At 47.4% G+C, this 27107-nt stretch overlaps 1 protein-coding gene across 9 annotated transcripts in view; it reads left to right on the top strand.

Annotated features, from left to right (window-relative positions):
- The first annotated feature begins 1423 nt into the window (after positions 1 to 1423).
- PIGQ (phosphatidylinositol glycan anchor biosynthesis class Q) overlaps positions 1424 to 27107 on the top strand; it is a 37953-nt gene continuing 12269 nt past the window's right edge. The window contains exons 1-9 of one of the 9 annotated variants that reach the window (XM_075165787.1): positions 1510 to 1751; positions 5722 to 6422; positions 11598 to 11729; positions 12909 to 13029; positions 18436 to 18562; positions 19552 to 19705; positions 22292 to 22403; positions 24290 to 24370; positions 25382 to 25496. In XM_075165787.1, the coding sequence (XP_075021888.1) occupies positions 5749 to 6422; positions 11598 to 11729; positions 12909 to 13029; positions 18436 to 18562; positions 19552 to 19705; positions 22292 to 22403; positions 24290 to 24370; positions 25382 to 25496 (1516 nt within the window). In that variant the 5' untranslated portion in view covers positions 1510 to 1751; positions 5722 to 5748. The other 8 variants (XR_012676188.1, XM_075165783.1, XM_075165788.1 and 5 more) reach the window with 8 other exon arrangements.

Here is a 27107-nt window from a genome sequence, read left to right as displayed (position 1 = left end):
CCTGTGGTGCCCTCCCAGACCCCCTCTCCCTGCAGAGCAAGGCAGCCCCGCGAGCTCCCAGCAGCAGGGAGGGCGGCCGTGGGGTTTGCAGGAACAGGGACAAGCCTGTCCCATCCCCTCCCTTCACATGAGCTGCCAGAAAACCAATCTTCCCCCACCTTATTTCCAATTATGTGGCGTCCAACAAAAGAAAAACCCGCCTTTTCTCTAGCCCACCCCTGCGGGGCCTGCACCCCCCACCGCTGCACCCGCTCCAGCCCCCTCAAGTTGCCCAGTGTCCTCCCCACCCATGGGCCTCTGCCAGGCCAGGGGCCCGCTGAGGCGGTGGGGATGGGGGACAACGGGGTCCCGTGAGCAAAGGCGAGCCCCTGCCCTTGGGATGGGGGACAACGGGGTCCCATGAGCAAAGGCGAGCCCCTGCCTTTGGGGACGGGGGACAACGGGGTCCCGTGAGCAAAGGCGAGCCCCTGCCCTTGGGGATGGGGGACAACGGGGTCCCGTGAGCAAAGGCGAGCCCCTGCCCTTGGGATGGGGGACAACGGGGTCCCGTGAGCAAAGGCGAGCCCCTGCCCTTGGGATGGGGGACAACGGGGTCCCGTGAGGAAAGGCGAGCCCCTGCCCTTGGGATGGGGGACAACGGGGTCCCGTGAGCAAAGGCGAGCCCCTGCCCTTGGGATGGGGGACAACGGGGTCCCGTGAGCAAAGGCGAGCCCCTGCCCTTGGGATGGGGGACAACGGGGTCCCGTGAGCAAAGGCGAGCCCCTGCCCTTGGGATGGGGGACAACGGGGTCCCGTGAGGAAAGGCGAGCCCCTGCCCTTGGGGAAGGGGGACAACGGGGTCCCGTGAGGAAAGGCGAGCCCCTGCCCTTGGGGACGGGGGACAACGGGGTCCCGTGAGCAAAGGCGAGCCCCTGCCTTTGGGGATGGGGGACAACGGGGTCCCGTGAGCAAAGGCGAGCCCCTGCCCTTGGGGATGGGGGACAACGGGGTCCCGTGAGCAAAGGCGAGCCCCTGCCCTTGGGGATGGGGGACAACGGGGTCCCGTGAGCAAAGGCGAGCCCCTGCCCTTGGGGAAGGGGGACAACGGGGTCCCGTGAGCAAAGGCGAGCCCCTGCCCTTGGGGAAGGGGGACAACGGGGTCCCGTGAGCAAAGGCGAGCCCCTGCCTTTGGGGACGGGGGACAACGGGGTCCCGTGAGCAAAGGCGAGCCCCTGCCTTTGGGGACGGGGGACAACGGGGTCCCGTGAGGAAAGGCGAGCCCCTGCCTTTGGGGACGGGGGACAACGGGGTCCCGTGAGCAAAGGCGAGCCCCTGCCTTTGGGGATGGGGGACAACGGGATCCCGTGAGCAAAGGCGAGCCCCTGGCCCTGCCCCAGGCCCGGGATGGCCCGTCTGAGGGCTGGGCGAGCTGGCGCTCCTTATCGGCCGGCTCAGCCGGGGCCCCGCCGCCTCTCTCGGCCCCGCGGGAAGGCGTTGGGGCGAGCCTCGGGTGAGCAGCCGGGTAAGCCGGGCCGGACCGCCGCCGCGGCTCCGGGCCCTCTCCAGGCTGCTGGGCGACGCGGCCTTAAAAACCAGGGGGAAAGAGGAGCGAGGAGGGCGGCAGAGGGGCACCGGGACACCGGCACAGCGCGGGGCGGAACGCGGGAGCCCGGTTCCCGGCGCCGGCCGGGCCCGTCGCGGTGCACAGCCCGGCGCCAGCGGCGTCTCCGAGCAACCGGCCCCCGGAAGCGGCCGGCGCGGCGGAGCGGGCGGTAGGCGGCGGCGGGCAGGACCGCGGCGGCGGGGGGGGAGCGGGGCGCGCAGGCCTGCCCGGCCGCGGGGGTCTCCCCGGCCCCGCCGGCCCTCAGCGGCCCGGCCCCGGGGCTCCCTCCCCGCCGAGGCCAGGCTGGAGCTGTTAGCGCTTACCGGCTGCTTCAGCCCGGGGATAGCCTGGGCTGGGGGCGGCCGCGCAGGTCCCGTAGGGGCGGCCCGAGGGCCAGAGGGTGGTGATTAAATCTGCCTGAGGCTTGAACGAGGGGTGTGGGGGAGGAGGCATTTCATTGCTGCTGTCTTTCAGCCCACCCGTGCCCTAAGATCACATTTAAAAACCACAAAAAAAATGGGTGAACAAGAAGCCCGTGGCCTTTGCAGGGAGAGAGCCCTGCTCCTGCTCCCCCGGGCCAGCTTGTCGGTGCTTTCTGTACCCCTTGGCATGGCTGGTGGTGACCGGGCAGCTTGCATGGTGAGGCTGGGGCCGCATCCCGCTGTGCACTTTTGCTTTTCCGTCTAAAATTCTGAAATGAATCAGTCCTGGGGTCCTTTCTTCATTTGTTGGTTGCGTTGGTGCATTTTAGGCGGTGTCCGATGTTGGTTTTGCTGAGCCCGAGATCGTTGCGTTGATGCCGTGTGGCGTCTTGGGGAAAAGCTGGGGCTTTCCAGCAGAAATGGGCAGATCTGGAAGACTTTAGGCACTTCGTGAGTACAGACTAAGCCTGTTGGTAGGATATTTCTGTTAAAATTAGCAGCAGTGAAACAGTTGACTGTGATGACATTTAAAATGTCAACGTTAGATTTCAAACAGTTTATTGAAATGAATAAGGTAGGATGCACAACCAGTCGTGGATTTGGGAACACGAGCCCTGCTGCCTGAGCTCCCAGGCCGGCTCCCTGGTTACTGCCGTGTGCTGCATTAACATATGGATAGTTGATAGTCTTCAACTATTGAGATATTTTGTACAGCCTGGAAATTGTATAAGAGTCTTCTCTGCCATATCTGCAGCAGCCAAAGGACAGATGATGTGCTTGGGTATTATTTAAGCAGAGCTATAGCCAAAGTAGTTATCTGCATAAAACTAAGTTAATTTAAAAGGTTGGGAAAGGTGTAAGAGGAAAAACTCACAAACTAGCGAAGATAAGGATGAGAAGTGCTTCTCCTCCATGAGAAGTTTTCCCAGATGACTGTGGCTATCTTTAAAAAAAATCTCAGTGAAAAATAAATGTTTGAATTAAGAGTCAGTTGATAATTCTTCTCTGAAATGTCCAATGGATGGAAAAACGTGCAGGGACACTGGAAGTCTCATGTAGTGATACTCTCAAACAACTGTGACATCTCTTCAGGAAAAGAATAAAAATTCAACTTTAAAAAGTTACCTGTCCAATATTACTGGTGGTAGCTTTGGTAATTAAAGTAGAAATACTGAAAAACCCCATTCAAGTACTTATTTTCTTCATTTTTCTCTGGGTTCTTTACAATATCGAGCTCAATTTCAGTTTTTAGAGTGTTCAGTTGGTATTGGTAAACTTCCCCTGTAAGGTTTTGATACTGCAATATAGCTAGAATGTTATCTCCAGCTAAATCTATATTGTTTTAAATAATTTCTGAGCATATGCGTGTATGTACGTTCCCAACATGTTCAATCTGTTATTTTTCCTTTCAGAGTCCCTGTATTGATATAATTTTTTTTTTTTTCCTGGGAATATGTCTGTGGGTCTTAGGAAAAAAAAAAAAAAAAGAAAATCTTTTTTCAAACCTAAAGCTAAATCACGAAGCAAATCTCATCTCACCTGATAATGTTTCTTTAACAATCTGAGTTAGGCAGGGAGGTAGGAGAGGTGGGGCAGGGGAGACCGTTTTGGCCAGTATCCTTGGACAAACTACAGAGTCTTTCTAAAAGAAAAGCAAAGTGTAGGGGATGGTGTTTATTTCAAACTTTTTTAAGGGCCAGTCTAGTTAGTTGTGTCTGTTAGCTGATTTTCACCAAGGTTTCCTATGTGTGTCGGGAACAACTCTTTCAGATAGGATATGTGTTCTTTGTTGCCTTTGTGGTCTTCCAAAAAAAACCCCACCAAAAAATACCCAAGTCTTAGCTATTTCAATAGAAATTAAAAGTAAGCTTGGATGTTTTGTTTTGCAGTCCATTTGGGTCTAATAGTCATTAAACTTTGGCTGGGTGAAAGGTGAAATTTTTCAGTTGTACTGCAAGTCTTTGGTCTTTCCCATGCCTGGTGTCCTGCACCTTACAGTCTCAGGGTGTCACATCTGCCATTTTTCTACCCTTCCTTTGATAAATCTTTCTTTTTCCCTTCCCCTTCTGCTGGAGGCTTGCAACCCTTTGGAAAAACACATACTATTTGAGGTTCTTCTGAGAGCCTGCTTCCTCACAGACTCCACTTCTCTGAGGTTATCCCCCTGGTCTTGGAGGGAGAGGAGTAAGTCCCTCTGTGGCCTCCAAATCCCCCCGTGGGCTGGAGGGTCTGTGAGGCAGCGAGGGACGGTGCTCACTGCCCTCAGCACCTGTGAATGCTGTTTGCTTCCAGCGAACAGGATCCCTCATGAGCACCCTTATGCCTGTTTGAGGGGAAGTCTTGGGGTGTGCTTTGCAGTTTTGGAGTAAAAGGGAAAATTCAGTCCAGGAAAAAAACCCGTTACTCCTTGCAAACGCAGCAACTGTGGTGCTTTTCCCGTCGGAGGAGCGAGCTGTGCACCAAGGAAACTTCACCTTGCTGCCTCGAGGGGCTGACAACTCATCCGTGAGCAGACATTTCCTACTGCTGCACTTGGCAGGGCTGTGGGGCTGGGAGTAGGTTAATCACTCGCCCTTGCTGCTTCCCCATCGCCGCCTCCATGCTGTAGCAAATTGCCAGGTGCTGAGATTTACTAGATCAATTGTCTTGTATTAAAAAGAGAAAACTAAAACCACCAGGGACCTCCACGTTGCGCATCCTCTCTATGTGTTATAAATACACTCTGTGTTCCTCTTTCCGATTGACTGGGTCCCTCGCAGAGGAGCCAGCCTCGGGGGCCTGCGGAGTTTTCACATCTCTAACAAAGCACTGAAGGACGGGAAAGGACAACGGGCGCCGAATGCCGACTGTTCTGCGCCAGCGCCCTCCTTACTGCAATTATATTTCTGCTAGAAACCTCCACCTTATTTAAAGAGACATTGTCAACTGCTTCAAAGCTCCTTTTTGTAAAAGTCTTACAAAGCCATTAAGATGTTTTCTTAATGACATGAAGAAAAATATTGTAGATAAAGAACACTGATAAAGCAGAGATGCTTCCCCTTTTTTAGGATCTTGTATCTAATGAATTAAAACTACTACATAAACTTCAATCTGTTAATCATTATAGTCCCTTTTGACAAAATTATTGTCTCTGTTTCCAGATGAGGGGAGTGAGACAAGAAGAGATGAGTGATCTGACCAAGGTTGTTCAGTGAGTTTGTTGCAGACCACAGCTCTGGGTTCCTAGATGACAAAGGAGGCTCTGAAATTACCTGGCTTTATAGCATAAACCAGTATTTGATTGTCAGAAATAGAGGAAATATTCCCCAGAGGCTTCACGGTGTGCTACGGTGTAGTCCCTTCTCTAGGAAGTGCTCAAGCGCAGCCAGTGTCAGATCCAAGATCCAAGGCTGGATGGATTCCTGATTTTGGCTGGTCTGACGGGCTGTGCTTATCAGTGTACCACCATGAAAGACTGCTCCAGGACTCAGAGAAGGGCTTTGCTGAGAAACTCCACGCTCACCACCCCTCACTTCAAAGACTGCAGATTGTCAGGAAACTCCTAAATACCCCTCTGATGTGTGTATATCTGTTGGCTGTCACTAATGTTGTTATGCGAGTGGTTGGACTTTGTGTTTTAAAACTTGATTGATCCTCCTCCCCAGAGACTTTGGTCAGCTCAAATTTTCCTTGCATTTAATCGCCATTCTTAAGTTCTATTTCTGTGTTTATTGGCAGGTGTACCGTTCTTCCAGGATTGCTGCCATGGTACTTAAGGTCTTTTTTCCGTCATGCTGCTCCTTGGCAGAAAGTGGCATTTTGATCGGCCGCTGGATCTCGGAACAGAACTCTGCTGTTATCCTTGCCGTGGTCCATTTCCCTTTTATTCCTGTCCAGGTGAAGCAGTATCTCAGTGAAGTCCAACGGGTGACTAAAGTCAGTGTTTCTGTGCTCGGCTCATGGAGCAACAGCAAACAAGAGAAAGAAGAGAGTCTGAGTGAGTTCTTGGAAGACCTTGGGACAATATTCTCCCATGAGCCATGGATTCAGATAAGCAAAGAGGGGGACAGCAAATTCTGGAGCTGTTCTACCCTTCAGAAACACTCTAACAACCCTAAGGAGGAAGAAATCATCTTGGTATACTATGACCAGCGCAAAGTCATGCTTTCCCACCTACATCCCCCTTTGGACACAGCTACCTCCACTGACCACAGGGCAGACGATGCTTCAAAGCTCTCTGCCATCTTTGACACAGTTGCGAAGAGTAAGATACTGTTCATGACGGACAGATATGATGATGGGCCCGTCAAGTTGACCCACTGGCAGTCGGATGGCGTTGAAGCTAGTATCATCGTGGAGCTGATGAAGCAGGCCTCTGTGCCCGTGTGCATGCTGCTGACATTCCTGCTTTCACTTGTCTCTGGGATCTGCAGGAGCAGGTAGGTGATGTGACATCAGCCAGCTTACGTTTTGCATGGAAATGTAATTCACGTTTAGGCATTTCCAGGGTTCCTGCTCAGCCCCAGTGAGAAATACAGTTGATACAAAATCATTCTGTTGGAAACAGGCTGCCGCGGAGCTGCTGTTAAAGTTTGGGGAGCTCCGTTGAAAACACAAGGCTAAAGGCTCCCTCAAGTATGGTAGAGCTCTTCAAGGAGCTGGGAGGTTTTCTGGGAGGCACTGATCTCCTCCCCAATTGCAGCAGGGGTAGCTCAGCCCCACTTCAATTTCATCACAGCTGAAACATTGGATTTCCAGCCATTCCATGAATGACATGAGAATCTCCTTAACGCCTCGATAGCTGGCACTCCCTACTCCCTGTTTGCTATGAATCCCTCCACGGCTGTGAAACATCAGCAAATAGTGTGTCTAAGTCCATCGTCTCTCTAACAGGCAGTGGTGCTGCAAACTTGACCTTATAGCAGGTTACAGGGAGTGCTGGTCTACATGAATCCGTGGTGAAATTCCGTTGTCACAGCCATGAAACTGAATAGGATGCTTCGAATGTAATGCGAGGCCAGTGCTTGCACTGAAGAGGAATTCTGAGCAGATTCAAAGGGGAGAAGCTTCTGCGTATAAAGCTTAATAACACATCTGCTCAGCCTGCCTAGGGAGGTTGTGCCAGAGAGGGGAGTGGAGTTCAGGTTCCAAGCTGCAAGGGGACACTTTGATTGATGAAATTTGAATAACAGCTACTACTGTATTCATGGATAAATCTTCTCAAGTACAGCCTAAGGGTATGGGGAACGGAGTCTTTTTAACAGGTTTCCAGTTGTATGATACTGTCATAAAAAAATCACAGCGAAACCCTTCATATGCAAAGATTTTCTGAATAGTTGGGTTAGGCATTTTGGTATGCAAAGCGAACACTGGTTTTGGGCTACTCTATTGGAAGAGATCTAGGGTCAAACCCAAACCTGATATAATCAGGGACCACTGGCTCCTGGGACTGCCTTGTAGACACTGACTATGCATTAGTGGTTGTTAACGGTAACTAAGTCAGAACTTTGTGGTTGGGTAGAAGATTGGGAGTCAGCTCTGAAGGTCCTTTTTCTGGCTGACCGTGGACTGTGTGTGACTACCAACTAACAGGATGATCCTCTTCTGCGTAGGCACTTGGTTTCGAGGTCAGCCTTACCCGCCTTGATCAGTGCTAGGACTCAGACCAGGCTTAGAATCAGGTTGAGCCCAAGCCTTGCAGGTCTCCAGAAGGCCACAGTCTAAGCGTAACTTGGAAGCTCAAGCTCAGTCTGGCAGGTAGGGCACAGATAGCTGCTACCCAGCTTAGCAGGAGCTGTTCTGATTTCAGCTTTTCCTAAGCCCAGTGCGGACATTTTGAGCCAGAGCAGCAGTCAGGCTAGCAGCCAGCTGTACGTACCAGCAGGCAGAATGTGAGGCTCGCTGTGCATAAACCTAGGTTGAACTTGTTCTTAACCTTGGGAAGTAGATACAGGTTTCTTTCTGCTTTGTTTTATTCACCCATAGTATCAGCATCATACTTACTTATCTTACGGGTGTTTTAAAACATCAGTCTTGGAGAACAGAGGTTAGCACCTAGCTTTATAACAAACCTCCTGTTTGACCTTTTAAGTCATTTAATGTAATTTGGTTCAGTTTAGCACGTGATGTGTGGTACAACCTCCTTTGTGCCAACAGACGCAAGGCAGGGAGGGTTCAAGATGGCATGTGCAGGTGTCCTTCCAGCCCCCTCCTGCCCGTGCTGGGACAGGACGTCCCATAAATGAGACTTACCAGGTTTTTGCTCCTTCTGGTCCCAGGACTTCTTTTTTTCCCAGGTTTTTGTGATGTTAAGGGATAGTCAGCTTTGAAAAGCTAAAGAAAGAGATTAGTGATGTCCTCTCAGGCTGCGGAGGCTTGGGGCTTTTTTGGATATGCCACTGTTGTGTATTTGCACTGGGGAAGCAGGGCAGCAGCGTTAGAAATCTCAGAAAGTGAGCGCTGACATCTATCCAAGCTTACCGAGCGCTCTCAAGTCCTGTACATCTCAAATTAAGGCATTTCTTCAGCACCACCTTGTGCTAAGGGGTGGCCATTGCAATTCTCTCTTCAGAGGGACTTGTGTGCAGGATTTCCATTACCGCTGAAGGTCTCTAGTGTGCTGTCGGGGACACCAGGATGATTTACTATTGAGGCGATAAACTCTGTGTGCTCCTTTTAAAAAAAGTCCGTTTATAAACACCATGACCGCTGATTCCTCATCTAGAAGGGAGGCACCGTTCCTGCAGTTTCTAGCAAAGAGCAAAAAGACAGCTGGGGGTTCTGGTTAATGGAACTTGAACATTGACATGCGATCCAGATTTGGAAAGATGGCTTTTCATCTGATATCTGAAAAATCCACTCTCACTCTTGGAAAAAATATTTAATTGGAAAATCAAGATTTACTCATGCAGGCTATACTAATTTATTGCTAAAATTCTTTGTATTTGGAAATACGCCAAAGATCTTCTGCTGCTTAAATAATGCAATGACAGAACGTCACTGTTTTGTTTGTTTGGTTCTTTTCATTTGGTTGGTTTTTCGTTGCACTTCTGAAAATCATTCTATATACTGTGTGGTAAACAAGTGGGAGCATTTATGGCAGTGCATAGTTGATATGCATAGGGGTAGGAGACCACGCAAGAAATATTTTTAGCTTTCTTCCTCAGTACTCCTAGAGATGAGTTACCGTAGCACATCTTGCAACTATTATATTAAGCTTTTTGCAGTATGTTTGTATTTTTATTTAAATAAGTATGTGTATGTATTTAATTTCCGAAGAAAGTTTGTAAGTGGGATAGAGGTTGTCCCCTTGATGTTAAGTGAAAAGAAAAGAGAGTTGGTCATAGTACAGACAAGCACAGACCTCTGATGAGTTTTTTGGGCCCATCCTGTTCAATCAAGGAGATGCTTTTACCCGTTGCAGGCTGCAGTGGGTGCACATGTTGGGGGGTGCTCCTGGGGATGAGGCTGCTTTGGAAATCATTTTCGCTTGTGCAAGACATTCCTCAGGCAGCAGAGAGCAGCAGCCTGTCCTTTCCTCTGACCAGGGATATCTGGTCGATGGGTGACCCACAAGCTAGCTGCCTCTAGCGTGGGGAGTTGTGGAGCAGCAGTGGATGGTAAGAGACACACGTTGCTGGGGGAGGATGGGGAGACTGTCCCGCACAGGGCCCCACAGCCGTTGCTTGCTCCTTGAACTGAGATGGCCTGGCAGCTGTTGGTTTGGCCAGTAATTTTTCACCTCCAGCCGTCTGTACATAACCACACAGGTAGAGCGTTTCTCCTTCCCCCTTCTTTGCATTTCAAGTGCAATTCTCTGCTCTAGCAGAGGTTGGCCACACCAGAATTTGTAACCACTGGGCTAGGATGGAATTGGAAGAGAAAACTCATCCGCACTTGTGCCTCGGTGAATCTGCGAACCCAGGTCTTTGAGATCAGTGGCCAGTGCAGTCACCCCCGTGTCTTCCTCCCCTGCACGGCGCGCTCTCCTCCGCCACTGTAGATATCACCTCCTGACAAGTCAGCTGAAGAGCGGTGCATTCATTTGTTTCTAAGGTGGGAGGCTGTAATGAAGAGCTGCGTAACTCGGAGGCCTCAAATTAAGAAGAATGATTCACAGTACACTGCGTGTGTTTCAAAACCGATGAGTCTGAAATTTGAATGGGGAGGGAGAAGGGGGGACTTCAGCACACTGTTTTTTAAGCTGACAAACCTTGCACAAAGGGTGGTTGGAAGGGCTCAGGAGGATGGGGGGAGGAAGGGGATAGCAACCACAGTGAACTGAGCAGGATTTTGAACGAGCCATACCCTTGCGATTTGTGTAAAATGTATAAATAGCAGCCAGAGCCCCAGTCTGCCCATCCTGGATTTTATCCTGGCCAGTCCTGAAGGCACTCTGCTGCTGGCTGACAGGCTGAAGTCCTCCAGATGAAATCTGGGGGAGGCATGCACACTTTGCAGGGCCGTCTCCAGGCCATGCTCACTAATGATCCAAACAGCTGTACAATTTCAAAAGCGAAGCAGGATACCAGGAATAATTTTAGGGTTTGGAATGAATGTAAACTGAAGGAACATGCCAAAGCAGTAAGAGAGAGTAGGTGAAGGAAGTGACTAAAAGTGGACATAGATTCCTGGACCCTTAATAAGAAACAGTAAAACACTGTGAAAATAGTGAAACAGCCATTGTGTACAGGAAAGAAGTGATCCAAATTATGTCCACGTCAGAATTTATTCCCCATAACAAACGTGGTGCTTTGTGTTGCTGTACCACTACTGTGCATTCTTTGACTGGCCTGCATCCAGTGGTGTCATTTTAGACTACACAAATCACCATCGTTTCTTTCTTTATAGGTTGTGTGGTAATAAAAGTAACTCCCAAAAATAATTGAGCATCATTTAGTACTTTTCTTCTGACTCATAAAAAAAGAACCGTGTGAATATTTCCTCCCCTACAAGCCTAATGTGGAAGTTAACTTTGAAACCTAATTAAATGCTAAATGTTGTGTTATCTACATAATGCTGGTCACCCTTGGCAAGGCAGGGGAGAGAAGATAGAAATGAAGACCCTGAGAAAGGAATTTGGAAGTAATAAAGAAAAGAAGAAGAAAAGGATCAAGTGGAAGAAAAAGAAAAGAGGGAAAAAGGGACGGAAACTGCAGTGAGAAAACAGTTGTTTGTTATACCAAGCTCACACTAGAGACTAGTGATTAGTAATATTGGGGTTGGTGAAGCAGTTGCGCTGTACAGACAACTGCCTTGCCTCCAGTCTCCTGGAGGCTTACAGCAGTGTGCAGTCCCAGTGATGTATCCCAAAGCACAGGGTGGAATCAGGATTGCGTTCTGGCTTCCTTGGAAGAGCGAAGCACTTGGTTTTACAGAATGGAAATGAGAGGTTGGGTTGTCTGCTTTAGATGTCTTGATCTGGAAAGGCTGCTTAATTCTGTTAACCTTTAAGAGAGTAGTTAACATCTAATATTCTCTAATGATAATATGTTGACACCATCTCCGGTTGCACAACCTTAACTTTACGCTGAATGTTTTGCATGGAGTTTGTATGCTGGACAGCCTGCTATATGGCAAAAGCAAAGGGGGACATTCCCCTGGTGTTTCTGCAGGGTGCTGAAGTTTTGGCCTTTGTCTTTCTTATGGAGCAAACTCTCAACTTGTGAGCAGCTGGGGCATCGCCTGCAGCACCTCCAGGTCATCAGCAGCAACAAGAAGGCTCAAACCCAGACTCAACTGATGAGGTATGGAGTACGCATAAAGTCATGCACACCTTTGCTCTAGCCCTGTCTCCTCTGGGGAGCCCAAACCATGGATCCTGTGCCCGCACAGCACTACGGGGTCCTCATTGCACCGTGTCATGTTGCCTTGCTTGCTCTACTCCCTGCTAATTTGCAGATCTTTACTCTGCACTCTGTTTATATTAATTATGCCTTTTGCCAGATACATGCCTTTTTCCCTAGCCTGGGAAAGGCAACCGGGATATTGCCCACAGAACGCTTGTACTGCACCCATGTGTGTAGTGCTTTGCTATCAGTACTCCCACAAGCTCGTTGCTTTCACATATGCTCCTGTTAACCAAAAACTGCCATCAGTATTCAGTTTCCATAAGAGCAGAAAGGTTTAAATGCTCCCCTCTTTCACCCACTTTTTTGGGGAGTCTTTCTTGCAGTAACTGGAGACCAGAGACTCCAACAGCAGTAACAAAGTCAGTGTAACAGAAAAAGCAAACATGCAGCACAGTGAGTGGAACAGGGAGAGGCAGAGATCTGAGACAGATATTGAATGCCCTACGGCCATTACACAGCGAGTCTTGTTCTGTGAGGTTCTCTGATCCTGCAGTAGTAGACTCCCAGGGAACGCTTAAAATAGATTAGCAGATTTCAAGGCCAAAAGTAACTGTGATTGTTTAATCTGATTTCCTGAATAACTCACGTCATGGAATTTCATTCAGAAACTCTAGCAGTGAAGGGGCAGTTCAGCAGCCCTTCTGGGTATGTTTGTGTACCCAGAAACACTATTTATTACATTGACTAGTGGTTCAACTAAAGTATACCTCTTGGAAAGCCATCTGATCTCAGTGTGGATACTCCAAGTGCTGGTGCCCTTAGTATTGGTAAATCCCCCCTGAGTATATGTATACACACGTTGTCTAACATTCCTCTTTGTGGCTTCAATCCCACTCTTCGCTCCCCTTACTAAGAAAGGTTTTGTGGTGTGGCAGGCTCCGTGTGGCTGGCCACAGAAGTAGCAGCCCACCAGTGAAAGTCAAAAGAGCTCTACACCGTGTCTCTTCAGTAAATTGTCCTGGTCTCCCTGGGACGTTAAAGATGCTATGTAAGTGAAGCCGACAATTGTCATTGAAACATTAAACACCGCCCTTCCTTTTGCTCTAACGCTGTTTCTCTTTATCCTGCATGCAGGAAAGCCAACATCTTTGTCTCTCTGCTGATTGATGTGGCTCTGGGGATACTGCTAATGTCCTGGCTGTACAGAAAGAACCGAATTGGTCACCTTGCTGACACTCTGATCCCCGTGGCTGATGTAAGTCTGGCCAGAGCTGTTCCTCCTTCGCCTGCTGTGGGTACTGACCAGCTCTTGATGCCTGGGGTAGTTGTAAGGAGGCGATGCCTTACGCACAAGGATTTCAGAGTGAGTCCTGTCTGAGGCCATGCAAATTATGTCTCCTCAAGAACAGCGAAATCTTCAAATTAAGCCTGCTGGGGCTGCTCAAAAGGAACACAGCTCTGCTTTGCGTGTGCAGTGAATAGTAATTAGATGTTTACCGGAGGGCTGTTCCAGCTCCTAAAGTAACAATTATGGCTTGGACAGAGCTCTGCAGCTGCAGGTTGAGTGATTATCAAGCCAGAATACTTTTATTCTGGAGTCGACAGGAAGTGTCCTCAAGTTGTTGCTATATGGGGTGTTTGGGGGAAAAAAAAAAGTTGTAACCTGCGTTGAATCTGATAAACTACTGAAAAGTCAAACTTGATAAGCAGTGCAGCTGTGCTTGTGAAGAGGAATTTCGCGGGGAAATCCAAAGGCGTTAGCTAGTCAGGATACAAGCACCTGAAATCCTGTCTGAGAGCTGTGGTGTACAGATGGTAAACTAGGAAAACTTGCTGTGTCCTGTGATTTTTCTCAAACATAACTCCTCTTGCCCACTAAGATTCCTTGGCATCAGCATAAATTCATGAAGAACAAGTATGACTCATACTATCCTGCTTTTCTGGTGGCTCATTTTAGGTGCAGTACTCCAATATATCTGTTTAGTGGCAGTAAGGAACATGTACTTCAGAGCCTGGAGACCAGACCACTAATCTGAAGTTAGCTTCGTTTTAAGAGCTTGGGAATACATGTGCAGCCAATGTTGAGCACGGTCATGCAGCTGCACAGCCTAATCCTTTCTCTGCCCACTTTCCTTTCATTTTTGGGAGAGAAGATGGATCTTTCCAATGGTTTCTTTCTAGCAGCTGGAGAACATCCTCTCTTTGCTCTTTCTCCAGCTTCTTGGTTGGGAGGAATTTTATTCTGATTAGAGAATTCCAGCAGCAATTTATTTTTCCTACTTATCCTGTCTTTCTTGGGAAGAGCTGACGTGTCCCTTGATGATGATCTGCTTGGTCTGTGTCTAACCTTTTAATTGTTACAAGCTATAGGTCTCTGATCATTCTTGTACATGCTGTGCTTTCAGAAAGTGTGTACACTTATGGATCATTATTATTGCTTTTTTTTTTATCTTTCATAGTCAAACTTTTAAGGATTGCATCTTTTAAGGATTGCTGCAGACGCTATTCAGCAGCAGTGGTGGGGTAGAAGGGACCACAGTTCTTGCAATACACTTGCTCTTGTATTTGAGCTATACACTAAAAATATTTTTCTAAGTCTTATTCCTAAGTCTTTTCCCTTACAGATATTCAGCTGGAGAAGTTTAAGTTCTCTAGAGCTCTCCCTATGGGATTACTGTAAATGTCCAGCTCTCAGAAATCTGATTTCTTAACAAGTCTGCAAGGAAGTGGCTTTTGGCTGCGTTCCTGTTTGCACAGGTGGCTCCAGGCAGGGTTCCATCTGCCCAGTGTCTTTGGCAGATGGATGCTCTCCGAGCTCAAGGTGTATCTGATCCTAGCACCTGTCCTGGATAGGCTTGCTTGTGAGAGTTGCTCATTCGTTCCTCTTTCAGTAATTTATTTCATCTGTCACTGAACTTATGCATCACCGTGTCAGTTATTTTAACCATGTCTCCTACATGTGCAGACTTCATTACCTTGGTATCACGAAGAGCTACTTCTGCTTGTGTGGGTGGCCTTGCAGTCAGTTGGTGCCTTTCTTCTCTGCAATATCTCCAACCTTATCAATTCGGGCCACTTACAGCTCTTCTTACTTTCCAGCTTTACTTTCTTCTTTCAAGTGTATTAGATTGTAGACATAAAATCATTTGGAGTCCTTTTACTGCCTTAGGTGTACATTGATTTATATGCATTATGTGCAGGCCTTAAAAAATGCAGATCTGATGATCCCAAAATATACCAATGACTTCAGCATTTGGTCTGCAAGCCAGCACCACTTCTTTTCCAGTATGACAGCAAAATCTCCCCTTAGCCATTCAGCGGTAGGTTTCCTCTTTGCTGCTGAGTGTCCATCTGGTATGCATTATTCCCACCACTTGGGCTTTCTCAAGTGCTTATGTGTTGCCAAGTGCAGTAACGCAAACTTTCCCATGCGCAGAATGAGTTGCTTTTCCTTCCCTAATGCTCCTTGCTGTTCTGCTTTTGATATGTCCCCCAGATCTGATGGTGGCATTGACCTTACATCTCTGTATCTGTTAGGAAATAGGACATTTTATATATTATAATAAGATTACTATATATTATAAGGTTATATACATAACCTTATTTTAACTTTATTGATTTGATTGATTTTAATATTGACAAACTAACCTTATATAACGTATAACCTTATTGGATTGATTGATTGATTTTAATATTGACAGAATCATAGCTGTGTGGGGGCTGGATGCAGTGCTCATTTTTTTTCCTAGCAAACATCTCTCTGTGGAAGGAAGCAGATACAGGTAGGTTATTTTGGCTCTCAACAACTGCCAGGGTCACAAGCCTGCTGACGTGAGGATCAAGCCGTGTTCCCTAGCTATCATTCGTCATCCCCTGATATAATGGTTCTCAAATCAGCACTTAGCTAGCAGTTGTTGATGATGCACAAGACATCATTGACTGCAGCTCCCACTTTCACAGCTTGATGAGCTGAGCTGTGCTGACTGTAATAACAAGTTGCTTTTGTCAGTAAATGAGGCAGATGTGATTCAGAGACACCTAGGGAGTAACTGGCGAGTAGCTGTATGCAATACGAAGGGCTGATTTTTGGAACAGGCTTTCAAATGCAAGAATGGAAAATGTGAATAATCTTCTCTCTGTAGGTGCCCTCACAACTCCTACCCTCCTCCTTCCTCTCGCTGCCACCAGGCTTCCCAATGGTTGTCCTTGTTTTTGCCTTCCACAAGACAGCCTTCCTTCAAAAATACCCAATTCAAAGTGCTACATTTGTCTGTTTAAAAAGAACTGCTTATAAACCATATTCTTTTTTTTTTCTCCTTCACCTCTTTCATCCTTGCTGATGTCTCTTTTTCTTAAGCTGTAATCTCTTTGAAACAGTTAAATATTTATCATAGATCGTGCCTCCAAAAATGTTACTGGGGCTTAGAGATAATTGAATGTAAGTTCCTATTCAGTCATGTTCTGCTAATCCATAAACAAAGCAAGCAGAGAGGACACTTCCTGGAAAATATTCTTAGATGTTGATTTGTAAAATAGTATAACTTAGAGCCCCAAACACCTGCAACAGAGGCAGGGCAAATGTGTCTGGTAGGGAGTGCTTTGGCTCTGCTTGCTCTGACTTGCACTAGATGCTCCGCTCAGGAAGTTTACACCGTGCTTCCCGGTGCCCATCCGCAGTGCCCTGTGTGTCCTTCTCCATCGATGTCACATCACCATTAGGCCCTCTCCATACGGAGTCTAGAAAGAAGAGCACGACAGTAAAGAAAATATTTCCACAGTGATCTCATCTAAACCATGTTAGCTTTAGTCTCTGGTTTGGTAATGTCCCTACACCCCTTTATGAAACACTTCTAATTCACTGTATCTTATTTATTAATACTGACCACATTCAGTATTCATGACTGCAACAGGAGAATTGGACTCCCAGTCACCTTTTCTGATTCTGCTTGCTATTGATCAGTCCTAAAATATCTGGCTGGAAAACAGCCTGCAAGGTTAGGACTATGTTTTGAAATGCCTTGCCCAGCTAAATAACAGCAAGCTAGGGCACCTTCCCAGAGCTTCGTGCCCCTGTCAGAATTTAGTAGCACCTCTGGGACTGGCAGCCTCCAGAAGTATTCAGTGCTGAAAAACAGCCTTGCTGAAGGCTTTCAAGCATTTAAATATTTCATTAAAATCCCCAAATGCTTTTTCTAAGTTACCAATCCAACACTTTAAATATTAAAAACAGTCTATTTATAAACTAGCTAACACTTCTCAGCCACAGAGGTAAGATCCATGGGTTCAAATCAGTTCTGACTTGAAGTGAGACAGAGGGAAAATGAATGAAATAAAAAGGCAATCCTTTTGGATAGGTTGAAGATGGAGCCCTTAATTTTGCCGCTACACTAAAAGCAGATGTTCACAAATTCATTTTGCAAAGATCCTGTTGGTTAATAAATAAAATGGAATCATTCCTTGGAAATAATTTCCCCTGAGGGAAATTATCCATATGAATGATGGGGAAAGTAGGCTACAGTGCATCAGCTTCAGGTAGCATGTCTTGATTCTTCTACACGTGCATGATTTGCAGTGCAATTCACTTGCATGGACTTATAAATATAAGGGGGATTTTTAGAGGTAGAAGGCTTTTACTCGCAATCTCCGTTCATACGGGACAGTGTGAGAGGTCACTTCTTCCAGGTACGTTCCCCACCTGTTTGCTGGAGGTTACCGCTCTCAGCTACCTCAATTCACAGCCTGGTAAATGGACTTCACCGCTGATTTCAGCTTAGGCGAGTAGGTCAGGTGCAAACCGCTGAGGAGCAGAGCAACCCCATCTTCTGCCCTGCCGACTGCAAGGGGGACCTCTGGCAGAGTAGTGGGGTGGAGAGAGAAAATCAGCAAATAACATCAGCCTAGGATTAAATCACCAGAAATTGTGAGTCAAAGCCCTCAGTGATTTGCAGGCGAGCTCCATTAGGCTTTTTTTCTCAATGTTTCCGAGGGCTTCTTTTTTACTGGGATGTCATGGGTATCTCTCCATGAAGCCTGCAGAGAGACATGATAGTGGTAGGCAGGATCAGTGCTATACAGCGTGGTTCGTCTTGCCTAGAACACCACAAAGTATCAAGAAAGTTTGTTTATGTATGAAATACATTTATATAATTGTGTTTTCTACCCTGCTGTAAACACTTACAGGTTATTTGTTTGTACAAATTCACTTTTTTTGCCCATGAGTGCACTGCCATCTTGCCCCTTTTAAAATCCTGACAGCCTTCCCCATAGTTGGATTACTTGCTCAGTTCTGACTTTTCAGTTGATGGCACCAAGTCAGTTTGTGCACCAGCATTTGCCATCTGTTTCAACAACTCTCATTGCACCAAGTCTACCTGAGATGACCATGAACAAACACTAGGTTTGTGTTCCCAGCACTGTTCCACATTTAAGCAGTTCAGCTTCCTCTCTGCTATTATGTTTGGGTTCAGTAAAGAGTTATTTGCCCATAAGGGTGCATTTCTGATTTAACTAGTTGTCTGTAAAGTTAGTAGTTTGGATGGGGTTTTTTCCATTGGTTTGAAGAGCGTGGTAAGAATACTTTGTTGGGGGCAGCGTGTACATGGACCTGTTCAGTGTGGTAGCAGTCCTTTATCTCAGGTGCCTTGCTTCCGTGTGTTTGTAGCATGTAGCTGAAGAGCTCCAGGACCTGCTCCGGTGGCTAATGGGAGCACCAGCTGGACTGAAAATGAACCGAGCTTTGGATCAGGTTTTGGGCCGCTTCTTCCTTTACCACATCCATCTTTGGATTAGTAAGTGCAATTGTTTAACTTTTCAGCCTCCCTTTTCATCTCTTCCCTCCTGAGTGTTTAATGTTTGCCTAGAGGTGAATAATGAATCAAAATGCACTACTGCAAGTACAAACTTGTCTGTGAATCTTCCTGCTGTGGGAACCCAAGCCAAAGTTGGATTCCCACACAAGGAAATCATGCATATTAAATAAAGTGCTTGTATTGATGCTTTGTAAGAAGTGCAAGTTACGACGGATCTTACTTGGTGCCATTAGTGGTGAGTGTCCAAGGGAAGGCTTTAGATCTCATGTAGGCTTTCATAGTCCTTGCCCTGTAAGAGGCAGCTGATAGGATAGGGATGAGAAGCGTGCTCTCGGGATGCAAGTGCAGGCTCTTGTCGCTGCCTTCAGCTTAGAGCAGTTTTGTTATTTCAGCACACCCCTGTTATCCTTGATAAGTGTCTTGATGAAGGAGTACAGTCATGATGGATGTGAACTCCTCAGTTATTATACTGATTTACTCTGCTCGCCAATCAAGTACGGTCTTGTTTCTGCAACTTTACTCCACTTTAGTGATGAAAGAGACTGTGTGCCTCCACACTGTTTTATTTTACAGAAGCCATATGGGATGGCTTTTGTGGGAATAGCAAGAAAAGGAGAATGGTTGCAGTAAAGCTTGATGTGTGCAGCTAAAAATGTAATTAGGAATCTGGACACAAATCTAGAAGAGCAAATCACATGTGGAGCAAGGCGACTGCTCTGCTTAAGCTGAGCATGTCCTCCCCTTCCTCACAGAGCTGCCACACCTGAACAGAAACCTAGGGGGAAAGAGAACTTTTGTTGGCCCTCCTAAACAGAAGATGGCATCTAAAGGAGTTTTTCAGTTTTACTTCCATGTTTTCATGGCTATGATTTCTGGAGCAATGTTCCAGGGCACAGATAATCAGTCTTTTGAGAGTGTCCACAGGAAGGCGTCTCGGTCAAATACTGACACTCTGCAATGTCCACTAGGCTACATTCACCTGATGTCCCCGTTCATTGAGATGATCCTCTGGTATGTCGGTCTGTCGGCTTGTCTGGGCCTGACCGTGGCTCTCTGCATCCTCTCCGACATCATTGCGCTCCTGACTTTCCACATCTACTGTTTCTACGTCTACGGAGCCAGGTGAGTTGATCTCTCTTGGTTATGCCTTGTGTATGTTTGGAAAGAAGGGCCACTGAACACTCAGGGCACGTGTTTAATTTCTGGAGCATTCAATCCTGACATAGTTATCTTGAATTCACAGTTTAGCCAGCAGTTAATTTATTGCATTCCTTTATGCATGTAGAAGCGATGGCCGCAGCAGTACAAGCAACCTATCTTTCAGCTCTCCTGCATTTAAATATTTATTTATTGTGGTAGTGACCTTGAAAAATAAAACTACATGATAGGCAGAGGACAAGAAAGCAGTTCACCCTATCCCTTTGATTCAGCCTTATAGTACTCTTCTCAGTACCCTACCCAGTAGTTTTGAGGGGAACTGGAGGAGAGGAGGAGGAAAGAGGAACCCTTGTACTTCTGGAGAAGCCCCGAAGTCCCTGCCTCTGCCCTACTTCAGAGGTTCTTGTGTGCATCGTGGGCGCAGATGGCAGGTTTGGGGTTACAGCATGGCTGTGACACCATCCTGGTGTCATTGTCTGGAGCTACTGGAGGGCCCCACAGCCTGAGAGCCCAGCAGAGGCTCTGAGGGAGAGTGTGGGAGTGCAGAGGGCTTTGGGGCATGTCCGGGGCATGTTGGAGTCACTGTGCAAACGGTGCCCACCAACGTGCTCTGTTCTTGCCCTCCATTAACACGTGCTGCAGCAAGGTGTCACACAGGCCACTGGAGAATAGCTGCTTTTGCCAAAGAGAAGAGAGACAAGGTAATAAGTAAAGAAACTTTTGGCTTATAAAGTACAGAATGGTCATTGTTCCTCCCCAGGCTGTGAGCAGAGGGCTTTACATAGCAAACAACAAAGAAATAATAGAATTTTAGTTATGGGTAGTTTAGAAGATGGTTAGAAATATTGAGATATGGTTTATGAATCAGTTCTGTTGTGAGCTCCCAACACCTCTAATTATTGGAATTTCTGTTTTGGGCTGTGAGGAGTGGCTTTGCTCCTCCTAATTGTGCGGAGAGTGGAAATAGGAAAAGCGTTTTCTCAGCTGATTGCTTTTCCCTTGTCAGCTGCAGGGAGCCAGTCTACCTGCCTTGACTGTTTGTTAGAAGTGTAGAGCAGCTATACGTTATCTTGCCGCTGGCACCAAACTGCCCCTGCTGTGCCAGGTGCCGCCCGTGAAGAGTCAGAAGGGGATAGCAGTCACCCACATCAACAGAGCCACCACAACACCATGCCTGCCTGCAGCTGGCGGAAGAATTTGCTGGTTCAGGTGCTGGTGAAGCCTGAGATCCCCTTGCAGAACAAACCGCACGGTGAAACGAGAGCGGGCATGTGTGTGCAGGCAGCCAGGGAAGGTGGGGCAGGTGCTACAGCAGGAACACCCGCTCGGTGCCGTGTCAGGGTGCGCGGGGGAGTGTGTGGCCTTAGTCAGAGCCACGGGGCAGGTGTGTACCAGCAACCTGCAGGAGTTGTCCTGGGCACTCTCCTGCCTAGGGATTAGCGCACTGAGCTGTGCCTGCCAGTCTGGGGGCACCCTGCCAATTCCTTGAAGCAGTTGGTGTTCCTCAAACCAGATTCTTCTCTTGGATAAGACTCCTTGCCTCTGCTTTCACAACACTGCCTTGAAATCTGAGCAGCCTCCGCGCCTTAACTAGGCTGGTTAACCAGTCTGGCTTTTGTAGCTCAGGCTTTCTCAGGCTGTGTTCTGCCCCGCAGACTCGCTGTGTCCCCCTTCTTTACATCCCTGTATGTTGGACACTGCTGCCCAGGGCTCTTCGTGCCTCTTCTGCATCCCAGGAGCTCTTTCTTCCTCTATGTTATTCTGTAGGGGTGTCTATTTCCCAGCCCTTATCACCCCAAGCTTCTCTCACTGCTGCCATTTTTCTGGGCGGGAAGTAGCTCCAAGTGTTATAGCACCAAGTTACGAAAGCCTAAGGAAAGGATGCGGTAGGGGTGCCATCAGCCACTTAGTTGATCTCTTCCCACTCTTACGGATGTTTGAAGCTTTGGTTTACTAAAGAAGATGCAGGGGCTCCAGTCCTCTCCCTTGCCTCTCTGTGCTGCGGAGGCAAAATTGAATTGTGTTGACTCAAGCGTGAGGGGTAAGACCTTGGCCACTCCTGCCGTGGAAGGGGTGTGAAGCAAGGGGAACAGGGCAGATCTAAACTGGAGAGACAGAGGTGAGCTCGGGGGAATAAGCTTGCAGCTTCTTTTGCTGCAGAAAAGGTGGTGACATGGGGCTGACGGTTGCTGCTGCTCATAGGGGCCACCCTCCAGCATCACTTGCCACTTCCCCTATGCCAGCCTCTTCATCAACGGGAGCAGAAATTGAGAGCCTTGCCACAGCCCCGGGCCATGGTGTGGCCATTGCCCTCCGGTGGTCCAGAGCTGTCTGCAGTAGCCTGCTTTGCCCGTGCCACGGGCCAGCCCAAATACGGTTGACTGAGCAATTAGTATTTCATCTGCGTCATTCTCGGGCTGATTTCTTTTGCCACCCTGAGTTCTGCGGCGTCGGTAAGTGGGTGGGCACAGGGGTGCAATGATGACAGCTGTTTTGTGTTGAAGCTCGGGAACTCGCAGCTCTGATGCACAGCGTCTTCTCTTTGCTCAGGCTCTACTGCCTGAAGATTTACGGCCTGTCATCTCTCTGGCGCTTGTTCCGTGGGAAGAAGTGGAACGTTCTCCGGCAGCGGGTGGATTCCTGCTCCTATGACTTGGACCAGGTAGTGCTGCAGCGCCCGGGGCTCACTGCAGGACGCTGCCCACGGGCAATACGATCCTGTCCTGCTTCGACTAATAGTGAGACAGAAGCCATGGGAGACCTCGTGGTGCCCAGAATAAGTGCCCACCTCGGCACTCTGCATCCGTGGCTCTTCAAACAAATGCTCGGACTCTGCTGCTCTGCGGCACCCCGTCACTTCTCTGCATGTTCAGGGGGCCTAATTCTGGCAAGCTCTGAGCACCTGCAAGGCACCCTGGTGAACTTCGGTGGGTGCTGCAGATGCTCGCAGCTCCTGGAGCATGGGACTGGGTATGGGGGAGGGAGGCAATTTAAAAAGTGGTGCCCAGCAGTGTTGCCACAGTAACAGACGTGCCAGCGTTTCTATTAAAAGGCCCTGTTTCATTCACGTTGCGCTGGAGCCTGGCCCACACGTTCTCACTCGAGCAGCAGAGGCAGTTTTTTGTCAAATGCTGTAGCCTCTTTTTAATTTCTGAAATGCCACGCAAAAGTTCAGCAGAGCCTGAACTGCTCCACACCGGCAGTTGCAAACATAACTAAAATAATACGATCATATTTGGTAACTTCCAGGGCCAGTGCCTCTCTCTCCATTGCAACAGATAACCTTGAGCTTCTTACACCACAGTGGAGGAGTTATTTTTCTGTTTCTTTGGTGATGGAAAGTAAGAGCCTCCGTGCCAGGAAGGCGGTTTGCGTCAGGGCTCGGTCCCTGTGTACTTTGAGGAGAATTGCTTTGGCACTTCAGGCTTCATCCTGCTGCTCTGAAGGCCAGTGGGAATTATGTCGTTGGCCTGGGTGGGAAGAGGCTTTCAAAGCAGACCTTAAAAGACTTTTGGAAATGTTAAGCAACTGCAGTGGAGTGACAGAGGAGGGAAGAAACAACTGCTGTGAAGAGAATGGGTTGGGTTATGATCTATTTCTGGTTACGTGCATAAAGCTGGGATGTTGATCCACCCCTGAGACAGGACTGTCTTGGGTTATTTTCTCTCATAATACACCACGGCCATGATCTCTTCTTGCAGAAATGGCAGTGCCCTGTGTTCCTCTGGCCTCTCTGTTCTGGAAGTGGTGGCTGAAAATTGAAGAGTCAGATCCCTGTTTGTCATAAATCTGCATTTCTCCCAGTTGGAATTAGTTAGACTTACGCCAAGGCCCAGAATAAAAATAACTTTTCCTGTGGGCAGCGGAGCTAATGACACCTGCTTTCCTATGGATTTTTCTCCTTCATCCTCTGAATATTGCTCCCCCCACCCCAGTAACTCCAACTTCCTTCTCTCTCCCAGTTTCCCACTAAGCAAGAGGCAGAAGTCCTGTGGCTGGACTGACCAGCTGACGGCTACTGCTGGGAATGTTTATCAACCAAATTTTGTCAGCTTTTCCCCACCTGCTTGTTCTGCTAAAACAAGGAGGGACAAAAATACTTCTCAATTCCTACAAAACTCCCTACCAAATTTCTACTTCTTTGTACCCTTCCACCTTTTCCTGGTAAAAACGGACCAATGGCTTTAAAACTTGCGGGGATAGGGGGTGGACAAACAGCACGATCATGTAAGTCTTGTTTCATAAGGAAGCCGGCCTGCAATAGGAAATCTTGACTATTGTCTATAAAGGAAAAAATGCTGTCAGGATCCGGCTTATTTATCTTTCCAAACATAGTCCTATTACAGGGAGCTTTCTAAAAAGGCCCAGTGAGAGAATTAGTACTGAAAATATTCAAGGTAACAGCATTATTCACATAGGGAGTAAAAAAACACGTCACGAGTCTTGCAAACTTTCATTGTCTCGCAGTTTCCTATTGTTTTGTTTTTATTTTATTTTATTTGGCCATTGCTCTGCTAATGATTGTTTGTCTTTCTTTTTTTCCCCTAGTTATTTATTGGCACTTTGCTATTTACAATCCTGCTGTTCCTCCTGCCTACGACTGCACTGTATTATTTGGTGTTTACCCTGGTAAGATTTAACCCTTGAAGCTAGTCATATACTGTCTTCTGAAATATTAAAAAAAGGTTTCCTAGTCATTTGCTGTCATCCACAGAGGAAATATAAGACTTGTCTAAGTGTCCCAGGAAGGGTTCTCGCACAGCCCATGTAGGCCAAGCAAGTGGAATTCAGGATACGTGTTTGTGTTTCTCCAAAGGGAATTCCCAGCAAATCCCAGTCAACGGTACAAACTGTTCCCCTCTCTTTCACTCGGAAGTCATTTTTTATCTTTCCATCCCACGTCTGGGGTGACGGCCCCTCCAGTTTGATCCAGAACTTTTTTTTCAGGAAATTAACTTGCTGTGTTAAATGTTTTCAGCCAGGCTTTGCTCAGCGGGTTGGATTTCTTTATTTTTCTTTTCTTCCCCCAATATGACCAGTCCTCTCCGAGGCCTGCCTGGAGCAAAATTTTCCATAGACAGTGGCCATCACGTGGTTTCAACATCTTTTTTGAGCCCTCTCTTTTCAGATGAGCTAGGCAGCAAAAATAAATGTGGTCTGACAAAAGGAGGTGCTTTAATCAGGGGACAGAAAACACGGAGCAGGAAGCTCATTTCTGACTGCGTTGCTCTTGCTTAGATGCCCTACGTGCAGTTTCTTCAGGCAGAAATAAGCTACTTCAGTTCGCTGTTGGAGAGAGAAAAATTTGCATTCACTGATACACAGTGATGGAGTTTACTAGAAATGGAAGTCTGAGTTTTCCCTTTTAGACGACGGCTGTTGAAAGGGGAATAGCTCTCATGTCCGTGCAGGTCACAGCCTCTGCAACTGTAGGGGCTTCATTTCAGGTACACCCTGAAGCTGAGATTGTCAGGGAACCTCAGGCGGGGTCTGGATGTCCAGCACTTCTAGACGTCAAAGCCACTTTGGGAGTCTTTAGCTTAGCACACAACAAGGTCAGATTGCAGATCAGCTCATGAATTTGCAAGTGTTGCATCTCCTGTTTCTCTGAGATTTTCTTGTTAAACTGTTTCTCTGTAGCTCCGTTTGCTAGTGGTGATTGTGCAAGGCCTGATACACTTGCTAGTTGACCTGATTGACTCCCTGCCTCTTTATTCGATCATCCTTCGGCTCTGCAGATCCTACAGACTCGCAGGTAAGTCCTTCAGCACTGCACATGCAGAAGTTCAAGGATTTTGCATTATGCATTTAATTTTGATGCAATGAGCAGCTTCTGAATAGAAAGGTGCAGCAGGGGCAGGAAAGAACCTAAGGCTCAAGTCATGCAGTTGTCCATACTGTTAACCAATTACTGCAGGATGAGGATGTCAATGAAAAGAAATTTGATGCTGAAGCAGAATCAGGAGGACCTTTACAAAGCCTGCGGCAACTAAAAGTGACATCCAAACAAGCACCGTGTAAATGAGTTCATCTTTTGATTCGAGTTCTAGTGTACCAGGTCAGGTAAAACTTCTGAGAGTTAAACAAGCTGTTAACCTTGGGGATTTGGGCTCTGAAACAAGCCAAATTACAAAAATTACAAAAATACTTGGAACATCTGCTGTTTCAAAGGGCTGGATCTACAGTGGCTATGAATCAATGGAGCTGCTTCAGTTCTGTGCTGACTTGACTAACTGAAGTCCTGAGCTGAGGTGTCTGGATTAATTTCAGAGCTCTGGGCAGATTTCAGGTAATCGTTCTCTTTTTGAGACTAATCTGTCACCATTTTGAAACTAGTCATTGTTTTTCTGCTTTTGGTAACCATCAGCTATGGTTGGCATCAGAGTAAAGGGCCATTCTGAAATGGGTTTAACCGTCAACAGCTATGGTTAATCTAGTTAAAATCAAGCAGATCTAAATTATTATCTCCCATCCATTTAAAGAGCATGCAGCAGGAAAAGAAAGAGCTTGATCATCACTAAACCAAGGCTAAGTCATTAAATGCAAAGGAAGCTTGAGGCAACCGATAAAGCTTTGCCTGTTGGAGCAGTGCCAGGCTCGATTTTGGGAAAGTAGAGCTGAGCCATGTTACCAACTCTGTTGCTTTTCCATGTGTGCCTTCAGCAGGTTCCTGTGCATTTCCTGGCAGAAACTTCTTAACCCTTCAGGGCTGTCTTTGGAGAACAGGAGATGCTGCTGAAGAAGACTGACCCAGTAAACAGCAGGTCATAGGGTAGAAGGAAATCTTGTTGCCACTGAGAGATAAGGCCCTATATTCTCATCAGTCTTAGATTACTTCTCCTCAGTTTTGTTCAGCCAGCTCCTTCTGCAGGGTAATAAGCCTCCACCTAGGCAGAGGATTGTCTTCTCAGTTGAGTTTGTTACCTGACTTACTTTCTTTGTTGACTATTTGTTTGCTCCTCTTAAACATTTTAAGAAAGAGAACACTGCAATGCCATGCTGCCTGCGAGATGAAGAGGCATCTCTGAGAATTTCCGCGGCCTGTGTTCCTGCCCCAGCACAAAAACATGTCATTGGCGTGGTAACAATGGGGGCAGTTGAATCAAATTCAAAGGAGTATAGAGAGTCCACATCACTTGATGTCCTCACTGTTTAGGTTTTGCCTCCCCTTTCATACTCAGAACTTGGATAAGACATCCTCTGGCATATGTTATGGCAGCTGATTTTACAGGTGCCATAAAGATGGCTCCACCAACGTGAATGGATAGCTTTTCCTGTCAGCAAGGGTTTAGTGCAGTGGTTAGGTTCAATTCAGTTTGGTCGTGGCATCTGGCCTCCAAGTTCTTTGACTCAGTTTCTGAATTGA

This window comes from Calonectris borealis, chromosome 16 (genome assembly GCF_964195595.1).
Source record: "Calonectris borealis chromosome 16, bCalBor7.hap1.2, whole genome shotgun sequence".
NCBI classification, from domain to species: Eukaryota; Metazoa; Chordata; class Aves; order Procellariiformes; family Procellariidae; genus Calonectris; species Calonectris borealis.
This window is presented reverse-complemented; position numbering and strand designations above follow the sequence as displayed.